The sequence below is a fragment of the Notechis scutatus genome, unplaced genomic scaffold, assembly GCF_049901735.1.
Source record: "Notechis scutatus isolate UNSWTSFEM ecotype Mainland unplaced genomic scaffold, rNotScu1.2 NSCUCTG41, whole genome shotgun sequence".
NCBI lineage: Eukaryota > Metazoa > Chordata > Lepidosauria > Squamata > Elapidae > Notechis > Notechis scutatus.
In genome coordinates this window covers 190,288-210,526 of record NW_028263117.1, presented here as the reverse complement: position 1 = coordinate 210,526, position 20,239 = coordinate 190,288, and the positions used below count along the sequence as shown (strand labels likewise).

Here is a 20,239-nt window from a genome sequence, read left to right as displayed (position 1 = left end):
CCCTATTATTATGAATAATATGGGTATTATTCCCCTTTCATTTCTCTCCAGAGAATTGCCCAACAATCTTGGAGTCCAAGATCTAGTTGAATTATACAGGGATCCCTCCTGAGAGGGAGAATTATGATAAAAGCTTCAGCTCTGCTCTTTGGCCAAATCCTCCAGGGGAGACTTTGGGCAGAGAAATATGGAGTTTGGGGAGAGACAGGGTCTGTGCTCTTGAATGTACGTCTCTCTCCTTTGCAGCTGAGTGTTTCTCTGTGTTTCAATCAGGAAAGTGACTGGATATTCCACCTTGTGAGAGTCCTTTGAATTCTTCCAATTCTCCTTTAGAAACAGGAAAGGGATTGATTGATTCCTCCCATGAATTATGGACCTCCTGCTTCTGCTTCTAATGCTGCTGGTGTCCCATCCAGTCTCTGGGAAGCTGAGAAGGAAATGCCCTCCAAATTTCAAGCACCAGGATGGAAACTATCCACGCAGCTTTTACAGCCCAGGAGACCATCTCATTGGTATAGTCATCACTGGAAGTGAAAGATTGCATATAAATTTGCTTTTCAACGTGGCTCCTTCAGTTCAGTTTGTTTTCTGTGATTCGTAAGTCATTCTGGGTGATGGAGTTGCTCTCCCTCCATTCTCTCCTTTTCTGGTTTTTTTTCTCATTTATTCCTACTTTGGGGGATAAGTCTAATTTCCTGAATGATTTTGATTTCCATGGTTTCTCTTTTGTGTCTGATTTTGTGAAAGAGACTCACATCCAAAAAGGAGTCTGAAAAAGAGCTGAAAGGACTGCAGATTATTTTCCTCTCTCAGTTCAATCCTTAATTTATCACTTGAATAATGAATTTTATTTAAAGTAGTGGTTGAACTAGTTGTAGTTGCTGCACCTCAGCCAATTTCCATATTTGTGTAACTGATCATTGGTTTTGGATCAATGTTGGATAAAGGCTCAGTAGGCTTGTGGAAGATTAAATATATATTATATATAACAAAAGTATTTGTTGTTTGCTGTTGATTATAACATAGGGATTCTGATGGTTTTTATTATGGCTTTGTATTCATTTTCGCCATTCAAATGGTCAACAAGAATTCCCAACTCCTGCACAATCTCACCCTGGGCTACAACATCCATGACAACTATTGGAGCCCTTTCCACACTTCAGATGCCTTGCTGGACATGCTCTCCACTGGAGAAGCCAATGTCCCCAACTATGGCTGTGGGAGGAAAGAGAACCTTCTGGCTCTTCTTGATGAAGCTGACAGGGCCATTTCCATCCAGATGTCAACATTAGGAGACACCTACAAAGTCTCACAGGTTTGTGTGTTTTTTTCTCTATCAGGTACAGTGAGTGGTGGGTGTTGGTGGGTGAGTAATAGAGGCAATCATGTCTTCTCCATGGAACTCAAGAGTTACTTTTCTCCATATTAGTGAACATATCAATATTTTACCCCATTATGTTCATGTTTAAATTAATCATAAAAGGCCTGAAATGCAAGGAATACATTCCCTGGAGAAGACATTCGACTAACTATTTAATTGATCAATATATCCTAGATGTTGGGGCCTCTATTGGCACCTTCATTTTCACATATAAATAATGCCTGCCATATAAAGTGGGATTGAAGTTGGCAATAGTAGCATTTTAAATATCTAAAATGTGGAATAAAAAGGTCTCTAGCAATTATAGGCAAATAGATTGGCAAATATTGTGGCTAAAATTTATGTGATGATCCTCAAGTTAAACTTGGGACAAATGCATTCCTTGCAGAAGAACCAAAAGGTTTTAGGTAGAGTTAAAAGCTGGATAGATATTACAATAAATCATGCCTAAGAATAATCTAATATTGAAAACAAATTTGTTTTGAAATATCTAATCACAAAATATAAAAATAATAAAAGATAAAGGAGACACAGAATATTAATGTAGAATATATATATATATATATATATATATATATATATATATATATATATATATATATATATATATATATATATATATATATATGTGGATCTTTGGTTATTCGGGTTTTCTCCGCGTAAGATTCAAAGTATCTAGGCAACGCTTCGATGAAGTCTCATTCATCATCTTCAGGCTTGCTTCTTCGCTCTGTGCTTCTCAGAGTGATGTGAGCTTTCAGCTGCTTCTTCCTTCTAACTGCCAGTGGGGGTGTGACTTGACTGGGTGGGGGCTTGGCTGCGTCCGATTGGGTGGGGGTGTGTTCTCATTGGTTGGAGGCTTGGCTGTGTTCTGATTGGTTGGGGGCTGGCCGTGTTCTGATTGGCTGGAGGCGTGCTCTGTTCAGGTGGGGCTTGGCCGTGCTCAGGCTAGTCCCAGCTGCTGGGGGATTTGAGCTGGTGAGCTGGGATCTTGCTGTTTGGCTTTGAGTTCGTGGTCGTGCCACATCTTCATGGTGGGGTCAGTTCGCTTCATGTATGGCTCAGATGGGTTTGAAGTGGGTAGTGATGCAGCTGCAGTGCGGCTTCTGGTCTGTGGTCGTGTCTCATCTTCTGTGGGGTGTGAGTCTGATTTTTACGTGGAAGTGTGGTGGTGGCATCTTGTGTGGCCCTCGTGGGTGTGGGTCTGGTGTCATTCATCATGTTGGGTACTCGTCTGTTCATGAGGGCGGGTTTCCAAATGGCTGGTAAGCGGAGGTGTCATCTCTTTTATTCATGCTGTGTGGGCGTGCTCAGGCTAGTCCCAGCTGCTGGGGATTTGAGCTGGTGAGCTGGGATCTTGCTGTTTGGCTTTGAGTTCGTGGTCGTGCCACATCTTCATGGTGAGGGGTCAGTTCGCTTCATGTATGGCTCAGATGGGTTTGAAGTGGGTAGTGATGCAGCTGCAGTGCGGCTTCTGGTCTGTGGTCGTGTCTCATCTTCTGTGTGGGTGTGAGTCTGATTTTTACGTGGAAGTGTGGTGGTGGCATCTTGTGTGGCCCTCGTGGGTGTGGGTCTGGTGTCATTCATCATGTTGGGTACTCGTCTGTTCATGAGGGCGGGTTTCCAAATGGCTGGTAAGCGGGAGGTGTCATCTCTTTTATTCATGCTGTGTGGGCGTTTTTCTATCTCTATGGCTTCTCTGATTATTCTGCTGCTGAAGTGTTCAGTTTTGGCGATAGTTCTGGTATTTTTAAAGTCAATCTCATGTCCTGTGGCTTTGAGGTGTTGGACCAGGGAAGAGGTTGGTTCTTCTTTTTGATTGAGTTCTTATGTTCTTCAACGCGTGCACTTATTCTTCTGTTAGTTTGTCCAATGTATGTGGTGAGGCAGGCAGTGCAAGGGATTTCATAAACTCCTTGGTTTTCTAACTCGATTTTGTCTTTAGGGTTTCTTAGGATGGTGGATATTTTTCTGTTTGTGCAGAATGCTGTTTTAATGTTGTGTTTTTGGAGGATCTTGCTGATTTTGTCTGTAGTGCCTTTTATATATGGGAGGAGGGCTTTGCCGTTCTCTTGTTCTCTGTCTTGGATTTTGGTTGGGGTTTCTTTTTGGATTAGGTGGGTGATCTTCTTTCTTTGAAATCCATTGGCTGTTAGTACGTTGGTGAGAGTGTTTAGTTCGGTTTTTAGGTGTTGTTCATCAGCTAAGCATTTTGTTCTGGAGATGAGTGTCTCAGCTACGGAATTGATCTGTGCTGGGTGGTGGTGTGAGAGTGCGTGTAGATAGCGGTTTGTATGTGTTTTCTTTTGGTAAATGGTGTGTCCTAGGGAGCCATTGGGTTTTTTGTATACCAAGACATCTAGGAAGGGAAGTTGATTGTTAGCTTCTGTTTCCATGGTGAATTGTATTTTGGGGTGTAGGCTGTTGAGGTGTGTGAGGAAGTTGTTCAGTTTTTCTTTCCCGTGTGGCCAGATTATGAAGGTGTCATCTACGTATCTGAGCCAGAGTTTGGGTTTGTGATGATATTTTTCTAGAGCTTGTGTTTCAAAGTGTTCCATGTAGAGGTTTGCATGACAGGTGAGAGGGGTGATCCCATGGGTGCTCCTTCTATTTGTTTGTATTTTTGTCCGTTGTAGGTGAAGTATGTATTGGATAGACAGTGATTGGTCAGATCTAGGATGTGCTGGGGGTTGTATTTGTTTTGGATGGCTGTCAAGGCTTCTTTTATTGGCACTTGGGTGAAGAGGGATATGACATCGAAGCTCACTAGTAGGTCGCTGGGTTGTAAGTTTTGATTCTTTATGATCTTGATGAACTGGAATGAGTTTCTTACATGTGAGTTGATGGATTCTGCATAGGGCTGTAGTTGTTTGGTGAGAAATTTGGCTAGGTTTTGTAGAGGTGAGCCCATGGAGCTGACTATTGGTCTAAGTGGAGTTCCTTCTTTGTGTATCTTGGGGAGACCATAAAGCTTAGGGCATCTGGAAGATTTCTCTCTGGGTATGATTCTTTGCTGGATTTCTTCACTGATGGGGGAGGCTTTTATTTTGGATCTGGTGGTTTTTTCTAGGTAGGTGGTGGGGTCTGTCTTACATACAAACCCCTAAAGACAGACCTACATACAAACCCCTAAAGAGAGAAATGTACCCTACATACAAACCCCTAAAGACAGAAAAACAAATATATATATATATATATATATATATATATATATATATATATATATATATATATATATATATATATATATATTTCTTAAGTTTTCTACTTACATGTATGGCCTTCAGCTTTGTTCGGGTATTTTCCCACGTCATTATAGTTGTGCTTTTAAAGTTGTAGCAACGTTTCAGCAGAATCTCATCTGCCATCATCAGGCTTCTGTATTGTGTCCGTCTGTGAGTCAGACTTTTACAGTGGTTTCAGATTTAAATTTTGGGCAGCCTATTGCTGTGCCAGAATGGTTTTTTCTTCATCCTGATTGGTTGGGAGTCTTGGTCTGTGTTTATTGGTCTCGGAGTTTGCTGTGTTCTGCTTGATTGGTGTCTCTAATATCTTCTGTCTGTTTTTTGGCTCTTTTTGTATCTTGATTGGCTGGCAGCATTGTGTTACTTTATTGGAGGTCTTTAGTGCAGCTTGGCTTCGGGTAAATGGACGGCTATCATTAGTTAGGAAGCTGGGTTTCATCTGGGTGCCTGGTTGGGATGTGTTTGAGCTGGAGGTATCAGGGGATCTGTTTGTGCCCAGGTGTTTGCCTGGCTTGTGGTGTGGAGATTTTTTGTTTGTGAGTGCAGGCTTCCAAATGATTGACAGCCTGGTGGAATCATCTCTTCTGTTCATGCTTTCTGGTCTTTTTTCAATCTCTATGGCTTCTCTGATGATTCTGTGGCTGGAATTTTCTATAGTGGCTAGGGTTTTGGTGCCATTGAAGTTGATGCTATGACCTGTGGCTTCCATGTGTTGGACTAGTGAGGAAGTGTGTTCCAGCTTTTTGACTGCATTTTTGTGTTCATCCAGGCGGGTGCTTATTCTTCTATTGGTCTGTCCAATGTATGTGGCCGGGCATGATGCACAGGGGACTTCGTATATGCCTTGGTTTTCCAGGTCAATTTTGTCTTTGGGGTTCTGAGGATGGCTGCTATTTTTCTGTCTGTTTTGAAGGCAGTCTTGATGTGGTGTCTGTATAGTATCTTACTAATTTTGTCTGTAGTGCCTCTTATGTAGGGCAGGACAGCTGTTCCATGGGTCTGTTCATCTTCTGGGTCTCTATTATGTCTCAGTGTGTTTTTGTGGATCAAGTTGGTGATTTTGCTTTTGTGGAAGCCGTTGGCTGTCAATATTTTAGTCAGGGTGCATAGTTCAGTCTTAATGTGTGTCTTGTCTGCCAGGCGTTTGGTTCTAGTAATTAGTGTTTTAGCCATGGAGTTTATCTGTGCTGGGTGGTGGTGGGATTGGGCGTTGAGGTAGCGGTTGGTGTGTGTTTTCTTCTGGTATATGGTGTGTCCTAGTGTGCCATCTGTTTTTTTGTAGATTAGTACATCTAGGAATGGTAGTTGTTTGTTTGTTTCTGTTTCCATGGTGAACTTGATTTTGGGGTGTGCGCTGTTTAGGTGTGTTAGGAAATTGTTTAGGTTTTCTTGTCCATGGGGCCAAATCACGAATGTGTCATCGATGTATCTTAACCATAGTTTGGGTTTGAGGATGGCATTGGCCAGGGCTCTGGATTCGAATTCTATATATATGGATCTTTGGTTATTCAGGTTTTCTCCCACGTAAGATTGGAAGTATCTAGGCAACGCTTTCGATGAAGTCTCATTCATCATCTTCAGGCTTCTGTCTTCAGCTCTGTGCTTCTCAGAGTGATGTGAGCTTGCAGCTGCTTCTTCCTTTTAACTGCTAGTGGGGGTGTGACTTGATTGGGTGGGGCTTGGCTGTGTTCTGATACCCACGAGAACCTCAGAATATATATATATATATATATATATATATATATATATATATATATATATATATATATATATGTATGGATCTTTGGTTATTCGGGTTTTCTCCCCTTGTAAGATTCAAAGTATCTAGGCAACGTTTCGGCGAGGTCCCACTCGCCATCTTCAGGCTGGTGCTTTCGGCTTAGTGTCAGTGGAAGCAGTGTGTGACCGGAGCTGCCATCTCTATATATACAAGTGGTGGGGGATGGTGTGTGGGCTGGTTGGCTGTGCTGCAGCCTCTGATTGGTTGATGGAGTTGATGTTGGTATAATGGGCTGTGTAATGGCCTTTTGTTGTAGAGATATCCTGGATCTTGTGCTGTCATCTCCTGGGTCGTTAGCCTCTTGTGTTTTAACGGCTTGGGTAATGGGTTGTGTGATGGGCTCGTGAGTTCTTTTGTTGTGGTATCCTGGGTCTTGCATTGTAATCTCCTGGGTCATTTGTGTTTTGATCTCTTTTCGATTAGCCTCCTGTGTAGTAACAGCTTGGGTAATGGGTTGTGTGATGACCTTGTGAGATTTATTGCTGTGGTATCCTTGGTCTTGTGCTGTGATATCCTGGGTCATTTGCTGTGTTGTGACTTCTTGAGTTCTTGAGGTGTAATTTCTTGAGTTTTCTGATGTGATGTCCTGAGCGGGTGGCTGTGATGTAGCATTTTGGGTTTTTAATATGGCTTTGAGTTTGGGGTCTGGGTCTGTGTTCGCTTTGGCTTCGAGTTCGTGGTCGTGCCACATCTTCATGGTGGGGGTCAGTTCGCTTCATGTATGGTTCAGAGGAGTTTGAAGTGGGTAGTGATGCAGCTGCAGTGCGGCTTCTGGTCTGTGGTCGTGTCTCATCTTCTGTGTGGGTGTGAGTCTGATTTTTACGTGGAAGTGTGGTGGTGGCATCTTGTGTGGCCTCATGGGTGTGGGTCTGGTGTCATTTATCATGTTGGGTACTGCCTGTTCATGAGGGCGGGTTTCCAAATGGCTGGTAAGCGGAGGTGTCATCTCTTTTATTCATGCTGTGTGGGTGTTTTTCTATCTCTATGGCTTCTCTGATTATTCTGCTGCTGTGGTGTTCAGTTTTGGCGATAGTTCTGGTATTTTTAAGGTCAATCTCATATCCTGTGGCTTTGAGGTGTTGGACCAGGGAAGAGGTTGGTTCTTCTTTTTGATTGAGTTCTTATGTTCTTCAACGCGTGCACTTATTCTTCTGTTAGTTTGTCCAATGTATGTGGTGAGGCAGGCAGTGCAGGGATTTCATATACTCCTTGGTTTTCTAACTCGATTTTGTCTTTAGGGTTTCTTAGGATGGTGGATATTTTTCTGTTTGTGCAGAATGCTGTTTTAATGTTGTGTTTTGGAGGATCTTGCTGATTTTGTCTGTAGTGCCTTTTATATATGGGAGGAGGGCTTTGCCGCTTCTCTTGTTCTCTGTCTTGGATTTTGGTTGGGGTTTCTTTTTGGATTAGGTGGGTGATCTTCTTTCTTTGAATCCATTGGCTGTTAGTACGTTGGTGAGAGTGTATAGTTCGGTTTTTAGGTGTTGTTCATCAGCTAAGCATTTTGTTCTGGAGATGAGTGTCTCAGCTACGGAATTGATCTGTGCTGGGTGGTGGTGTGAGAGTGCATGTAGATAGCGGTTTGTATGTGTTTTCTTTTGGTAGATGGTGTGTCCTAGGGAGCCATTGGGTTTTTTGTATACCAAGACATCTAGGAAGGGAAGTTGATTGTTAGTTTCTGTTTCCATGGTGAATTGTATTTTGGGGTGTAGGCTGTTGAGGTGTGTGAGGAAGTTGTTCAGTTTTTCTTTCCCGTGTGGCCAGATTATGAAGGTGTCATCTACGTATCTGAGCCAGAGTTTGGGTTTGTGATCATATTTTTCTAGAGCTTGTGTTTCAAAGTGTTCCATGTAGAGGTTTGCGATGACAGGTGAGAGGGGTGATCCCATGGGTGCTCCTTCTATTTGTTTGTATTTTTGTCCATTGTAGGTGAAGTATGTATTGGATAGACAGTGGTTGGTCAGATCTAGGATGTGCTTGGGGGGTTGTATTTGTTTTGGATGGCTGTCAAGGCTTCTTTTATTGGCACTTGGGTGAAGAGGGATATGACATCGAAACTCAACTAGTAGGTCGCTGGGTTGTAAGTTTTGTTTCTTTATGATCTCGATGAACTGGAATGAGTTTCTTACATGTGAGTTGATGGATTCTGCATAGGGCTGTAGTTGTTTGGTGAGAAATTTGGCTAGGTTTTGTAGAGGTGAGCCTATGGAGCTGACTATTGGTCTAAGTGGAGTTCCTTCTTTGTGTATCTTGGGAGACCATAAAGCTTAGGGCATCTGGATGATTTCTCTCTGGGTATGATTCTTTGCTGGATTTCTTCACTGATGGGGAGGCTTTTATTTTGGATCTGGTGGTTTTTTCTAGGTAGGTGGTGGGGTCTGTCTTTAGGGGTTTGTATGTGGGGTCTAGGAGTAGGTTGGTTAACTTGGTTTGGTAGTCAGATGTGTTCATAACCACTGTTGCGTTGCCCTTGTCTGCTGGTAGGATTATTATGCTGGTGTCTTCTTTCAGGTTACGAAGTGCAGTTTGTTCTTCTTTGGATAAGTTGCTTTTGGGTGGTTTGCTAGTGCAGAGGATGTTGGTGATTTCGAGTCTGATTCTATTAGCCTCATCAGGGTTGGTTTTGGTCAGGCTGGTTTCAACTCCGCATATGATGGTTTCTGTGGGGATGTGTTTGGGAGCAACAGCAAAGTTGAATCCTTTTGAAAGGACCTTGGTTTCGGCTTCGGTGAGGATCTTGTCTGAGATGTTGTGCACTGTTTGTTTCATGTGTGGCTGTGAGGGGGGGGAGTTGGTTTCTGGCATTGTTGTAGTTTTCTGAGTTTGTTGGTGTGTGTGTCTGTCTTGAGGGTGGTCTGTGTTTCGCTCTCCAGACAGCGAGTTGTTTGGATTTGTCCCAAAGTAAGGGGTGAATCTTGCTGCTGAGTCTGAGGTGAAGTGTAAGAAGATCTTTGTTGAATTGGTCTAGGAGAAATCTTTTTGTGTGAAGTTCATTTCTAATTAGGGCCAATTCTGTTCTTTTTAGGATGCGTTTGGTGGCTGCTGTGTTGGTGTGGAATTTCAATTGGAAGCTTGTGGGAATTAAATTTTGATCTCGGCAGTTGCATAGGAATGCGAGGTCACATATATATATATCTATCTCACTGTGGTAAACCACAGTTTGCTGGCTTTCTAGATGTTAATGTAGCATTTGACACAATAAACAGAGAAATATTATGGAGGAAATTGATCGCCCTCAAAATGGAGCTCTGACATTTGGCCCTGATCCAAGCCCTTGTTTGAGAGGAAGGTTTGGGCTCAATGGAGCCCTGAGAAGAAGAATCAATGCTTAGCAAGGATGAAGGGAAGGGGGCATATTTGAACCCTGATTATTCAATTTAGATATGAACGACTTCCTAGGACTAATGAAGGATCCAAAACAGATCACAAATAAATGTTGTTTCATTCTTTGAAAAAAAAAACTAAATTAGTGGACCAGCGAAATGCAGTGCACATTGTAACCTTGGATTTCAGAAAGGCTTTGGCCAAGTAAACCACCACCTACTTCTCGGTAAGCTAAAACTATGTGGGACAGACAGCATGGACTCAGCCTGTGGTCCTCAATGGAACTTCATCTACATGGAGGGAAACAAGCAGTGGGGGACCCCATTTTAGACCCAGGGCTCTTCAACATCTTCATCAATGGGTTGGATGAGGGGTTAGATGGGGAAATCATCAAATTTGCAGATGACACTAAAGTGGCAGGAATAGCCAACACCCCAGAAGACAGGCTGAAGATCCAGATGGATCTAGATAGACTTGAACATGGAGCTTATCTAACAAAATGAAATTCACTGTAGAGAAAAGTAGGTTTTACACTTAGGCAAGAAAAGCCAAATGTACACTTACAGATTAGGTGACACCTGGCTCAATAGCAGTAACTGTGATAGAGATCTTGGAGTCTGAATGGACAATCCCTTAAATATGAGCCAGCAGTGTGTGGCAGCAGCCAAAAAAAGCCATTGCAATCCTAGACTGCAACTGAAGTCTCCCTGTTTCTTGTACAACTGGAGAAGAAGCTGAAAAGATTCCTCCACAAAGAATCTGGGATATGGAAGCAGAAAAAGATGCAGCAATCCTCAAATATTATCATAGACCCTTTATTGGAATACAATCCTTAAGTTGGCATTTGCACATGTTAATCTAGTTGCAATAAATTGCAGGGGGTCATACAGTAATATATGTGTATGTATGTATATGTATGTATATATATGTATGTATATGTATATGTATATATGTATATATGTATGTATATGTATATGTATGTATATGTATGTATATATATGTCTGTCTTGAGGGTGGTCTGTGTTTCGGCTCTCCAGACAGCGAGTTGTTTGGATTTGTCCCAAAGTAAGGGGTGAATCTTGTTGCTGAGTCTGAGGTGAAGTGTGAGGAGATCATCGTTGATTTGGTCAAGACAGACACACACACCAACAAACTCAGAAAACTACAACAACGCCAGAAACCAACTCCTCCCCCCTCACAGCCACACATGAAACAAACAGTGCACAACATCTCATACAAGATCCTCACCGAAGCCGAAACCAAGGTCCTTTCAAAAGGATTCAACTTTGCTGTCGCTCCCAAACACATCCCCACAGAAACCATCATATGCGGAGTTGAAACCAGCCTGACCAAAACCAACCCTGATGAGGCTAATAGAATCAGACTCGAAATCACCAACATCCTCTGCACTAGCAAACCACTCAAAAGCAACTTATCCAAAGAAGAACAAACTGCACTATGTAACCTGAAAGAAGACACCAGCATAATAATCCTACCAGCAGACAAGGGCAACGCGACAGTGGTTATGAACACATCTGACTACCAAACCAAGTTAACCAACCTACTCCTAGACCCCACATACAAACCCCTAAAGACAGACCCCACCACCTACCTAGAAAAAACCACCAGATCCAAAATAAAAGCCTCCCCATCAGTGAAGAAATCCAGCAAAGAATCATACCCAGAGAGAAATCATCCAGATGCCCTAAGCTTTATGGTCTCCCCAAGATACACAAAGAAGGAACTCCACTTAGACCAATAGTCAGCTCCATAGGCTCACCTCTACAAAACCTAGCCAAATTTCTCGCCAAACAACTACAGCCCTATGCAGAATCCATCAACTCACATGTAAGAAACTCATTCCAGTTCATCGAGATCATAAAGAAACAAAACTTACAACCCAGTGACCTACTAGTGAGCTCCGATGTCATATCCCTCTTCACCCAAGTGCCAATAAAAGAAGCCTTGACAGCCATCCAAAACAAATACAACCCCCCCAGCACATCCTAGATCTGACCAACCACTGTCTATCCAATACATACTTCACCTACAATGGACAAAAATACAAACAAATAGAAGGAGCACCCATGGGATCACCCCTCTCACCTGTCATCGCCAACCTCTACATGGAACACTTTGAAACACAAGCTCTAGAAAAATATGATCACAAACCCAAACTCTGGCTCAGATACGTAGATGACACCTTCATAATCTGGCCACACGGGAAAGAAAAACTGAACAACTTCCTCACACACCTCAACAGCCTACACCCCAAAATACAATTCACCATGGAAACAGAAGCTAACAATCAACTTCCCTTCCTAGATGTCTTGGTATACAAAAACCCAATGGCTCCCTAGGACACACCATCTACCAGAAGAAAACACATACAAACCGCTATCTACACGCACTCTCACACCACCACCCAGCACAGATCAATTCCGTAGCTGAGACACTCATCTCCAGAACAAAATGCTTAGCTGATGAACAACACCTAAAAACCGAACTAAACACTCTCACCAACGTACTAACAGCCAATGGATTCCAAAGAAAGAAGATTACCCACCTAATCCAAAAAGAAACCCCAACCAAAATCCAAGACAGAGAACAAGAGAACGGCAAAGCCCTCCTCCCATATATAAAAAGGCACTACAGACAAAATCAGCAAGATCCTCCAAAAACACAACATTAAAACAGCATTCTGCACAAACAGAAAAATATCCACCATCCTAAGAAACCCTAAAGACAAAATCGAGTTAGAAAACCAAGGAGTATACGAAATCCCTTGCACCGCCTGCCCCACCACATACATTGGACAAACTAACAGAAGAATAAGTGCACGCGTTGAAGAACATAAGAACTCAATCAAAAAGAAGAACCGACCTCTTCCCTGGTCCAACACCTCAAAGCCACAGGACATGAGATTTACTTTAAAAATACCAGAACTATCGCCAAAACCGAACACTTCAACAACAGAATAATCAGAGAAGCCATAGAGATAGAAAAACGCCCACACAGCATGAATAAAAGAGATGACACCTCCCGCTTACCAGCCATTTGGAAACCCGCCTCATGAACAGACGAGTACCTAACATGATGAATGACACCAGACCCACACCCACGAGGGCCACACAAGATGCCACCACCACACTTCCACGTAAAAATCAGACTCACACCCACACAGAAGATGAGACACGACCACAGACCAGAAGCCGCACTGCAGCTGCATCACTACCCACTTCAAACCCCACTGAGCCATACATGAAGCGAACTGACCCCCACCATGAAGATGCAGCATGACCACGAACTCGAAGCCAAACAGCAAGATCACAGCTCAGCAGCTCAAATTCCCCAGTAACTAAGACCAACCTGAGCACAACCAAGCCCCCACCTGAACAGAACACACCTCCAGCCAATCAGAACATGGCCAACCCCCAACCAATCAGAACACAGCCAAACCCCAACCAATGAGAACACACCCCACCCAATCAGAACGCAGCCAAGCCCCCACCCAGTCAAGTCACACCCCCACTGGCAGTTAGAAGGAAGAAGCAGCTGCAAGCTCACATCACTCTGAGAAGCACAGAGCTGAAGACAGAAGCCTGAAGATGATGAATGAGACTTCATCGAAACGCTGCCTAGATACTTCCAATCTTACATGGGAGAAAATCCGAATAGCCAAAGATCCACATACAAATACCAAGAACCTCAGAAAACAAATATATATATATATATATATATATATATATATATATATATATATATATATATATATATATATATATATATATATATATATATATATATATTTATTATTTTCCACTATTATTCAATCTTGCTAATATTCTGCCTTTAATATTTTACACAATGTATACTTAACAAACTATTCTAATACATTCATGAGAACCAGGTTGGATTTATGAAAATCTAGTATTTTAGATTTGATCTGATGCCAAGTATAACACAGCATTCGTCATTCCTTTTTCAGATTAGTTATATAACCTCTTCAGAGGCTCTGAGTGATAAAAATCAATTCCCCTTTTTCTACCTGTTGCTCCCCAAAGAAGGATTCCACTACACTGCAATTGTTCAACTGCTCCTCCACTTCAGATGGAACCTGATTGGCCTCTTTGCTTCAGACACAGAGAATGGAGAGATTTTCATGAGGACTTTCCTTCCTATGCTTGTCAGGAATGGAATTTGTGTTGTTATATCACAACAATTCTCAACAACTGGATATACAGCAGCCCTCAGGGAGGCCCTCTCTAAGTGGAGACAAGTCAATGTCTTTGTTCACTTCATAGAATTTGATTCCATCTGGGCCACAATTCTTCCTTTCCATTTAACACTTATGCGTTTGGAAGGATCCATTGAAGGGAAAGTCTGGATCCTCGCAAACTTTGTACCGTATCCAATACCAAAGTACAGACTTTACAAGTACATCCATAGTATTTGGAACTTTGATTATCTGGCAAAAGAAATTCCAGACGATGATACCTTTGAACCCTATTTCTTTGTGGAAGATCCATTTCAAGATCATTATTTCCGCTGTTCTCTTTCCAAGCAGGTCTTTTCTGTCAAAGGCCGCAGAAGATGCACCCAGAAAGCCCCACTGGAGACCCAGGAGAAAGGGGACAGGATCCAGTTCACAAATGACTACCGTGATTACAACCTCATTCAGACTCTGGCCCAGGCCATGAATGCCGCCTATTCCTCCAGATCAAGGAGGGGAAGGAAGAAGGGAGAAAAGAGGTTGAAATCTCAAAGGCTGCAGCCGTGGCAGGTATGGGGGTCCCGATAGGGATCCATTCATCTGAGAACCTTTGGAGAAGGAATCCAGAGGGGAAGGAGGGGAACCATCTCAGCAGATCTGGCCAATTCAATTACTCAGGGAATGATAGCACTGTTGATTCTTTTGTAAATGAATCCCCCTATGTGAGGGTTTGCGATGAGCATGGTGGGATCCCCCCTTTGTTCCATCCCCACTGCACATTGGTCTGTGTGGACCTCAACAGGCAGCCGAACCCCCTCGATCTCCTTCAGTGAAACGGACCCTGGCATGGATCTGGAGGTTTTATTGTGAGAACAGGGAAACTGAGGAAATGCAGAGAGTGAGAGTCAAATATAAAGGTGAGAGAGGCAGCATGAACTAACAGCCAGCAAAGAAGCAGCTGGAACGATGCTCCAGCGATGCTCCACGTGAGGGACGGAGGCCGTTTCCGGAGGTCAAAATGGCGGCTTCCGTCTTCTCCAAGGCTGACAGAAAATGGAGTCTGGCTTCAGCCCATCTAATTAGGCTTATCTGCCCCCGGCCACTAGGTAGGGCTAGAGCAACAACAGCACAATATTTACCTTTTGTGGCAAGTTAATTTGAAGGAGACCCTGAGACCATCTAGTCCAACCCCTCCTCACTGCAGGAATCTCAGTTCAAGCTTCTCTGACTGATGGCTGCTCAATCTTTGCATTCAGACAATCCATGAAGAGGAGACTGAACTGCTTTGCTTCACTGTCTCAGCTCTAAAACAGCTCATCCTTTTAAGATATTTTTCTCTCTCATTCATCTAAAATCTCCTCTCTTGTAAATGAATTCATTTTTCAGTGTCTGATACCCTGGAATGATAGTGAGCAGATCTTATGCTCGTGTGTAACGTGTGTCAGTGGTTGGAAGAAGGCTGCACCCTGCATCCTCCTTCTCCGACCATCCTGCATCCTGCCTTCTCCAACCGAGAGATTGTGTCAGTTGGAAAAGGGGCTCCCAGACTCCTTCTGATCTTCAGCTCTTCTCCTTGTGGTCTTTCCTCCAGGCTAAGAGCAGCTCCTTTCATGTCTTCCTTGGCTTATTTCTCCTTCCCTGAAGTTCACGTAGATTTTTTTGCAAATTCTCCTCCAAGTGTGGTGCCTGCAAGGGGACCTGGTCCTTGAGGTGGGGTCTCCCTAAACCAGAACTGTTCCGAACTAGCAGGCTCGTAAGCCTGTGAACCTGACTGGCCTTTCCACAAACAGGCTCGTAATCCTGCACATTTGATTGGTCCATTAACAGCGGGTCGTGATTGGTCATTCTGGACTGATCTGATTGGCTAGTTAACGGGCTGCTGTGATTGGACGCTCCAAGCGCGGCAAACTTAAACCATTGGATGCTTTGACAGCAGCCAGCTCTATAAAAGGAGCTGCTGCTGCCATTCTCTTTGCTCTGTTTCCTGAAGTCACTAATAAAGAGTTGGAGTCACTATTCGATGTCTCGTCTCCGTTATTGTGCCCACTCTCTGAGATAGAACACTGGCGACGAAGGTGGGATGCGGAGACGATAAGAGCTGACTGAACACTCGCGAAGTATTGAGAGAACACGTGGCTGACAACGCGCAGAAAATGGCAGAATGACCAGCAGCGCAATACCACCCGCTCCAGCTAACGAAGATTGGGACTCGTATATGGACAGGTTCCAAATGTTCCTGGAAACCAACAATCTGAAGGATGTTATGCCTAGCAAGAAACGCGCGGTGTTCCTAACGCATTGCAGACCCGCCGTTTTCAAAATGGCAAAGGTGCTAGCGAAACCGGCTGAAGTCAAAACTATGGATTGGGACACCCTCGCTCCCATTCTCAGGGCTCATTACGCCCCAGCAGTTCCAACCCTCATCAGAAGACACAAGTTTTACCAGAGGGACCAACGAGAAAGCGAGAGCATCGGGGACTTTGTAGCTGACCTAAGAAATTTGGGTGGACTATGTGGCTTCGTGAATCTGGAAGAAGCCATGAGAGATCGGATTGTCCTGGGTCTAAGAGACCTCACCATCCAAAGCAAGATTATGGCAAAAGGAGATATCACCCTCGCAGATGCCATAGCGGATGCTACTGCAGCAGAAGCAACCAGGAAGTCAGCAGCCCGAATGCGCCGAGCGAATGGGTCCAACCGCCAACTCACCAGTGACATTGCAACACCCCCAGAGAGACACACAACAACAGCCCACCACGAAGACATCGAGTCCTCATCAGAAGGTGAAGAGGAAGAAGTCAACAGACTCAGATCAGAGCGTGACCAGCGCGACCAGCGAGGTCGTAAACCCAATTTTCAATGCGCTGGATGCGGGGGAAACCACCCACGAGCAGATTGCAGGTTCCTAGATGCCATCTGTCGTTCCTGTGATAAAAGGGGCCACATCACCAAGGTCTGCAGAAGTAAACCAGTATCCAGCCCCAAGAGGAACGAAAATACTTTCTGGCAGACAGCAGGCAACCACCCATCAAACCGGGACCGCCCAAACACCCAATGGAGCCTGTACAACAGAAACCGAATGCTTGCCACCACTACCAGATGAGAGGAGGCACATCAGACCGTCACCATCGGTCACGCCTCATCAGTGGATGCAAAAAAAATCCGGGTAAAGGTCACCATCGAAGACAGACCATGCATCATGGAAGTCGACTCCGGGTCGTCCCTATCAATGGTCTCCTGGAAAACTCTCAAGCAACTGATCCCTGACATCCGCCGCCAGGATCTCAACACCCAGAGACTTATATTAAAGGACTACCAAGGCAATCGAATCCCGGTTGCTGGTTCCAGTCACGTTCAGGTCTCGTTTAAAGACCACACCACAACTCTACCTCTCACCGTCGTTGACAGAGACCGACCCAGTTTATTGGGATTACAGTGGTTCGCGCCATTAGGAAACGAATTGGCAGGCATCAACCAGACTGTAAGCGAAGACTGGGAGGCGGCCCTCATCCGGGATTTTCAAGATGTCTTCACCGAGCAATTAGGCAAGTACAAGGGGTCCCCCATTTTGTTTAATCTCTGCCCTGATATCGCACCCATCCGTCTAAAGCCACGCCGAGTTCCCTTTGCTCTCAAACCGAAAATTGACAAGCAATTGGACAAATTAATAGCACAGGGCGTGTTAGAACCCATCGACCACGCCCGATGGGAGACCCCAATTGTAACCCCCATAAAACCTGACGGATCCCTGAGAATCTGTGGGGATTACAAGGCCACCCTGAATCACGCGCTTCAACAGAGCGCCTATCCAGTACCCGTGGTCCAACACCTTCTTCACTCGCTCGGGGGCAGAAAAGTATTCGCTAAGCTTGACCTGGCCCAAGCGTATCAGCAGCTGCCAGTAGATGCAAAGACCGCAGAAGCCCAAACTATAGTCACGCACAGGGGTGCGTTCAAATGTAATAGACTCCAGTTCGGAGTAAGCGTAGCACCTGGCATTTTTCAAAGTTTGATGGAAAGGTTGCTACAGGGCATAAAAGGAGTTGTACCCTATTTTGATGATGTATTGATAGCCGCCCCTACATGAAGTCAATTAGAAAAACACCTAAGAACTGTCCTACAAAAGTTCCAGGACGCAGGACTCAAAGTCAAGAAGGACAAGTGCCAATTATGCACTGAGAGGGTTGAATTTCTTGGTTACCTTCTTGACAAACAAGGTATTCACCCTACCGAAAAGAAATTAGCAGCTATTAAAAATGCTCCAAGACCCAGAAACAAGACAGACCTCCAAGCCTTCCTGGGCCTCATTAACTTTTATAACATCTTCCTACCCCAGAAGGCGACTGTTGCTGAACCCCTGCATAGGGTCCTCGACAAGAAGGCTTCCTGGTTTTGGGGACGTCGAGAGGAGCAAGCTTTCCAACAAGTCAAAGACCTTCTAACATCTGATGCAGTGTTAATCCAATATAACGAGACACTACCCTTGACTGTGACTTGTGACGCTTCACCTTTTGGAGTAAGAGCCATCCTGAGCCACGTTCTACCAAATGGTACGGAGGCGCCTATCGCATTCTTTTCAAGAACTTTGTCTAAAACTGAAAGGAACTATAGTCAATTAGATAAAGAAGCCCTTGCTATTGTATCCGCAATTAAAAGATTCCATGAATACATATATGGACAATCCTTTTCCATAATCACAGACCACAAGCCATTGCTTGGCATTTTAGCAGGGGATAAACCAACTCCCCACATCCTATCACCGAGAATGACACGATGGTCGGAGTTCTTAGCCGCCTATGACTACCAGTTAAGACATCGACCGGGGAAAGCCATTCCCCATGCTGACGCCTTAAGCCGTTCGCCATTGCCTGAGTTCCTAGACGACCCAGCTCCTATGCTATCCACACTACAAATTGAGATGCTTCCCTCACCTCCACTAACTGCGCAGGATATCGTGTTAGAAACAAAAAAAGACCCTTGTCTGGTGTGAGTCCTCAGCTGGGTGGAGAGGGGATGGCCAGAAATCGTACCCAACGACAAGTTCAAACCCTTCAAAAACAGACAGACAGAACTTTTCTCCCAAAAGGGGTGCGTGTTATGGGGAGACCGAGTAGCCATTCCAGAAAAACTTCAATGCAGAGTCCTGAAAGTGCTGCACGATGGACACCCGGGCATCGTGCAAATGAAAGCACTGGCAAGGAGCTACGCCTGGTGGCCAGGTATGGACAGACAAATCGAAGCCTGGGTTGCCACCTGTAGCAAATGCCAAGAAACACATTCGGCTCCACCAAAAGCACCCCCAACGGAATGGGAAACGCCCAGGGGTCCATGGTCCCGCATCCACATCGATTTTGCGGGACCTACAAAAGGACATACTTTTCTAATAACAGTAGATGCCTACTCAAACTGGCTCGAGGTGAACAAGATGAAGACCACCACCACAGAAGCGGTCATCAAAAAACTAAACAGACTGTTTGCAACGCACGGATTTCCAGATGTCCTGGTTTCTGACAATGGCCCGCAGTTTACTGCCTTGGTGTTTGAACAATACCTAGCGGACTGGGGGATACGTCACGCCTTGACATCACCTGCTCACCCAGCGGCCAATGGCAGGGCTGAACGAATGGTTCAGTTGACTAAAACAACCCTACACAAAATAGACCAAGGAAACATTCACGACAGAGTCACCAGGATGCTCCTTCTCCAACATATTACACCGAACAGCACCACAAACAAAAGCCCAGCCGAACTCCTGATGGGCAGAAAACTTAGATCACACCTGGACTGCCTACACCCTGCCTACACCCCAGAAAAGCCCCTGGGTTCCAGCAGCAAACATCGCACATTTAAGGTAGGAGACCTCGTATTCGCTAAGAATTTTACAGGTGACCCATTGTGGGTCCCTGCCAAGATAACACAAATTACAGGCCCCCGTTCCTACCGATTAGAAACCACAGATGGAAGATTGTGGAAACGCCACATCGACCAGCTGCGTTCAAGGCTGACAACTACCCCCTCCACGAACTCTGAAATCGAAACCAGAGGGGGAAGGGAAACCGAGGATTTTGAAAACGAAATAACACCTGCTCCAAGACACTCAAACCCACAGTTCACACAATCAAGCCCAGCATACTCACCTGATGAAGAGGACCCATGGCAGATGGTCACTTCTCCAGGCAACAGCAGCCGAGCGGGGTCAGCGAGTTCAGAGGACCCAGACGACAGGAACGAGGGTAATGTTGAAGGCATCCCCGAGTCACCTCCAAGGATACCAAGCATAGAAGCCAGGTCACCGT

General features: G+C 44.6%; 1 protein-coding gene across 1 annotated transcript in view; it reads left to right on the top strand.

Annotated features, from left to right (window-relative positions):
* The first annotated feature begins 46 nt into the window (after positions 1 to 46).
* Positions 47 to 20,239, top strand: part of LOC148128641 (vomeronasal type-2 receptor 26-like) — a 37,168-nt gene continuing 16,975 nt past the window's right edge. Inside the window, exons 1-3 of the mRNA XM_087948676.1 lie at positions 47 to 597; positions 1,027 to 1,315; positions 13,719 to 14,513. Coding sequence (XP_087804802.1) covers positions 371 to 597; positions 1,027 to 1,315; positions 13,719 to 14,513 — 1,311 coding nt within the window. The 5' untranslated portion in view covers positions 47 to 370. The remainder of the gene's footprint in view (positions 598 to 1,026; positions 1,316 to 13,718; positions 14,514 to 20,239) is intronic.